This window comes from Arachis ipaensis, chromosome B07, assembly GCF_000816755.2.
Source record: "Arachis ipaensis cultivar K30076 chromosome B07, Araip1.1, whole genome shotgun sequence".
Classification (NCBI taxonomy): Eukaryota; Viridiplantae; Streptophyta; class Magnoliopsida; order Fabales; family Fabaceae; genus Arachis; species Arachis ipaensis.
The window spans coordinates 8,561,525-8,566,569 of record NC_029791.2 but is presented as its reverse complement, the minus strand read 5'-3'; the positions used below and the strand labels follow the sequence as shown (position 1 = coordinate 8,566,569).

Below are 5,045 nucleotides of genomic sequence, written 5' to 3'. Positions count from 1 at the left end.
CCATTTACTGACTGCAATCCATTTAAGACATCAGTATCAAGATTGGTCAAGTAAAATGTTAATAGGATTTATTTGACGCAAAGCAATAATACAGCCTAAAGATATATCAAGATACAATTCACCATGCACACATTAACATATAATTAAGAGACATATATGTATGACCATTCACCATGCACACAAACTATAAACACACACCCAATTTTTTAGTGACAATTCCACCTGGACAGGGTTGAGCAATCCTATATGACCATTGACCATACATGGTATAGACTATGTATAATAGCTGAAAGTAGTAAAAGAAATTAATGACAAATAGACCCATGCTAAGATCAGAGATTAAAACCTGCTTATGATTTAGAGCTAGACAATACAAAACACATGCTACAAGATCCTTCCCAGAGAGGACACCAGCAACAGCTCCAATGGTAAAGCCCAAGCTGATGCAGTTGTACTGACATACAACACATACAACAGTCAACGTTAGAGCACTACAAACCTGAAAAATACCTAAAGGGGCAAGGACATAAACAACAAAAGAATTTCTATGCAAACCTGAAAGTGACCGTGGTCAATTAAGATCAAACAGGGGTTTAACAAAAGCATGGCAATGTGCCATCCTATGTCACTTTTACGACTCCTTGAAGGTTGACCATAGCGAACAATAACAAAGTACAGAACAGCTGGAAAGAGTATCAACAAATCAGATGATAACACTGTCCACCTCATTAGTAGTTTTCTGCAGAGTTCAAAATAAATTATCAATAAAGTCAAAATACTCGGTGCTAGCTCAGAACCTGAACAGAAAGCATTAAAATTGTAACAATTGATAAGATCTTAAATGGACAAACTATCTTTTGTCCCCCAAAATATAAATATCTCATGCGTGATTTAGCCACTGATTTAAACTGAAACATGATTTAGTTGTTGAATTATGCACATAATTTAAACCAGGGACTAAATGAAAAGAGAGGCACACTTTCAAATTCCAAGAACCAAATACCATTTCTTTCAACAGATCTGTTAAACTATGAAAGAAAATGTGTAAAATACGCACCCGAGATAAGACTCATGACCTCTGGAGGTGAAAAGGGAAACAGATTCAGGGTGCACAAATCTCAGAAAAAGGCCATGAATGAAACTCTGGTAAGCGGTGAGTGGTGGATAATCAAGGCCCCAGTAGCTCAAATCATTGCTGGTGCTGTTTCTATACCATTCTTGAATTGGGAGATTGATGGTGATCTCCATCCAATGCCTCTGTGCCTCATAGTCCCCAAATTTCGGAGGGTTAGCAAAACCGGAGTAAGGGTGGAGGGACACTGCGGCGCGAACCAAAAGTGCAAACAATCCAACAATAAGGAATGTAGTTGTTGTTCCCTTGTGAACCAGCCACCACCACCAGCAACACTGGTTTCCATCACCATCAACTACACTAACAGTGTCACTAGTCCCCTTTCCTTTCATTTCAGCAAGCAGCCCAATTCATAAGACTGCATCCGAAAACTGAAAGAAAGTGAGAAATTGCTTTCAGTCTAAATCGTGTGGTTGATTGATAACTACGGAATTGAATTTAATTGAATTGAACTATATTATTTGGAATGTGTATGAAATGAATCTGAATTTCTATGTTGACAATTTTGAACATTATTAATAGCTCGGAGTATAGCGACATCACCCAATCAAACTACACAGTGACAACAGCAATAAAAATATCAAAATAAAAATCAAACCACCATTTCAGAAATATTCAGAAAAATATTATGAAAAACCATAGCAAAAACAATATAAATTTGAACAATACCTAAAAAAGGGGGAAAAAGCTTTCCTCAGCGGCGAAGAGAATGATGGCGGCAGCGGATGAAGGAGTGGGAATTTAGTGGTGTCAACATGTTTGGCCCTATAGGGCTTTGGCCCTACTTTATAGGGCCGGAAGAACAAGAGGCCCTATAACTATTAGGGTCAAATTTTTAAAAAGCCCTCAGGGCCAAAAGCCCTAGGGCCAACCCATGGGCCACCTAATCCTTTTTTATACATTGCTCTCTATCTCAATAATACATATAAAACTTATTAAAAGTCATTAGCTTATTCTATCTCTGTCATTTTTTACGTGTAGAAAACAAAGAAGTTAAAAAATAAATATCAATAATGTGCATTGTTCATATTAAATCCAACTTTTAACTATATACATCAAGAAATCAAACATGGCATTCACTATCTCATCACCCTTCTCCTTACTCCTTAATATCTACCATCAATAATGTCTCTAGTAGAAAATCAAAATAAAGTTTACACAAAAATTTATCATCTAAAATCATGAATGTTGAGGGAGATGCATCGATTCCGTTGACACTTCTTCTTCATGAATTTCACCAATGTCATCATCTAAATCAACCAAGAGTTGTGAAAGTGTGCAAGGTTCCAAAACCAAGAGGAGCTGGCATCATTTATATATTCTTTAATTACTTTATTTTCTAAAAATTCAGTTTAATAGTAAACCTCTATTTGAAGGTTGAATCTTTATGAGAGAATAAGGAAAATAGAGACACAGAATGCATGATCCAAAGGGGAAATAGTTCTCAACAGAGAACAAAACAAGGTTTGATCCTAGGAAGCAAAAACAGCAAGAAAAACAACTAAGTTTCAAACCAAAACCAAAAGGGTTCACTGATTCCTAAGTTTCTGATTTTCATGCCCTGATTAACCATTCAAAACCTACTTGCATATTCGGTGAGAGACTAAAAACAAGATAGCAGGTGCCACTGCTGGCCAACTAATTGCTTCTGATGATTTATTTAAACCAATTCTAAATGATTTTCATCTATTCTTTGCAAGAAACAAAAAGAAGCAAAGTTTTTACTTGTATTACTTAATGTGGTGAAAATGTTATTATGGCTTCAGAATATAGTTCATCCACAATCCAAATGTACTATTATGCAGTTACTGAACTTGAAGATTCATCAAGGTAGACTAAAATATTAAACCATGCAGATTAAAGTTCAGATCAGTTCAAGGACATTTGCTAAACAAACAGAGGAATCAAAACCATGCTCAAATTCTCAGGAAACAGAGGAATCAAAATGTTTACAATCAATTAACCTGAAAATAGACAATTGAAGAAACAAGTTCACAGTTCAAGTTCACAGTTCACAGTTCAACCATTTTGAAATCACAGAGAGGGGCAAAGAAAGGGTAGCCATAGACCCACCTCGGTTTATTAACAAGAGAATTAAAATGGGTGATGCAAACAAACAAAGAAGAAACTCAGAGAGGGACAGAAAAAGAAGAAACTCACCTCTGATTCCGCGTCAGGGAGGAGGAGCAGCCACTGATTTCGTCCACCGCATCAAGAAGGAGGAGCACCGCGTCAGGGAGGAGGAGGAGCCACCGCGTCGTCCACCGTAGTAGGAGGAGCAGAATGCAAAAGTAGAATGCAGAGGAGGAGGAGGAGCACCGCGCAGGTTTCCCCGTTTCAGACTTTCAGCATCTCAGGGTCAGGGAGGAGGAGATCAGATTTGGGGCTTTTAGGGCCAGCCCTGTTTTAATTTTTTTGGGAGGGCTTAATTAAGGTTAAGGCTTACAAAAATTTTATGGCTGTAGGCTGAAATTATTTTGGGGGTTTAGAGAGCCAGCCTTAGGGTCTTGGGCTCAATTGACGACGACATCGAAAAAGGGAGAACTGGCGAAGGGAGGAGACATCAGCTGCTGCCGGAGGGTGGGGAAAATTTTCAAAGAAGGATCGGTTGTTATTTTCGGTGAGGACATTTTCGAAAATTCTTTCAACTAACTTACAATGTCCAAAAAACAAAGGATTATTCGTCAATAATTTTTTATTATATCATTTATTGTTAAATAAAAATTTAGAACAACAGATAATTAATAAAAAAAATTAACGTTAGAATATTTGTGTTTTTCTTCATTAATAATTTATATTTTTAATAATATTTATTGATTAACTTAATTACCGTATATAACTACAAGGAAATAATTAGTTTAAAAATAACAAAATAGAAAATGTTAGCAATAATACTGCTAATACATGAATTATATGAGAAAGCAAAAATCAATTTTAAACTTGGTTTGAAATTAAAATATATATATATATATAATTTTAAAAAAGGATCACGATTTTTTTTAAGAATCAATTTAAATGTTTACTTGTCACCAAAAAAAAATTTAAATGTTTACTTATAAGAATTTTCCAAAATACTTCTAGTTCTTAGTTTATTCATCTCTTTCCTTATATATATTTTTAAACTGAGTGTTTTTTTTTTTCAAAAATATTTTAATTAATTTTTTTATTATACCATTTAGGATAAAGTATTAAATTGGTCCTTATATTTAGGCTTAATCTTGTTTTAGTTTCTAAGATTTAAAGTATCTTATTTGAATAAAAAAAATTCATTTAGCTTCAATGTAGTCCTACTGCCGTGAAGTCAATGTTAAATAATTAACGAAACTCAATTTGTAGATATGGAAAACTTATATAATCAAACTCTTTGAGTTGCCGAGGAGAGTTTCCTGGCAACGATGGCCTTGTCCTTGTCGTCACCGGCGAACTTCTCCACGGAAAGCGAGTTATCAACGATGTTCTCTATGTGCTTAAGGCAAGGCCAGTGGCTCGCGGTAATGCATTTGCTGCTGATAGTATGCCTCTTGAGTTTCATGACAGGACTATATTGAAACTAAATAAAACTTTTTTAGATTCAAATAAGATATTTTAAATTTTAGGAACCAAAATAAAATTAAGCCTAAACCTAACAGACCAATCTAGTAATTTATCATATCATTTAATAATTAATATTAAATAAAAAAAATGTTAAGAATAGATAATTAATATAAACAATTAATGTCAGAAAATTTATTTATTTTTTATTAATTGTTTATATTTTTAAGAATATTTATTAAAATAACTATATATAATTGAAAGATGACAGTTAATTTGAAAAAAAAAATAGAAATATTGCCTATGCATAAATTAGAGGGGTCAATATTTTTTTTATTTTGTCACAAATTGGTAGAAATTTATGTACAATTATTTTTAGATA

General features: G+C 34.0%; 1 protein-coding gene across 2 annotated transcripts; it reads right to left on the bottom strand.

The window, feature by feature from the left end:
* On the bottom strand, nt 30–3,777 carry LOC107609909 (probable dolichyl pyrophosphate Man9GlcNAc2 alpha-1,3-glucosyltransferase). Of its 2 annotated transcripts, none has more exons than XM_016311967.2 (4): nt 3,293–3,777; nt 1,058–1,490; nt 556–739; nt 30–454 (listed from the first exon to the last, which is right to left on the bottom strand). In XM_016311967.2, the coding sequence occupies exons 2-4, from the start codon at nt 1,462–1,464 to the stop codon at nt 185–187; spliced, it is 861 nt and encodes a 286-aa protein (XP_016167453.1). In that variant the 5' UTR covers nt 1,465–1,490; nt 3,293–3,777; the 3' UTR covers nt 30–184. The 2 variants fall into 2 exon arrangements, with proteins under 2 accessions (XP_016167453.1, XP_016167452.1); XM_016311966.2 differs by having other exon boundaries at nt 32–454; nt 1,058–1,503; nt 3,293–3,773.

Excerpts from the sequence above, each read along its gene's own strand:
- LOC107609909 (XM_016311967.2), bottom strand. The coding sequence starts at position 1,464 with ATGAAAGGAAAGGGGACTAGTGACACTGTTAGTGTAGTTGATGGTGAT. Across the intron at positions 740-1,057 it reads GGTCATGAGTCTTATCTCGG|AAAACTACTAATGAGGTGGA; the intron begins GTGCGTATTTTA and ends TGAACTCTGCAG. Across the intron at positions 455-555 it reads TTGACCACGGTCACTTTCAG|TACAACTGCATCAGCTTGGG; the intron begins GTTTGCATAGAA and ends GTTGTATGTCAG.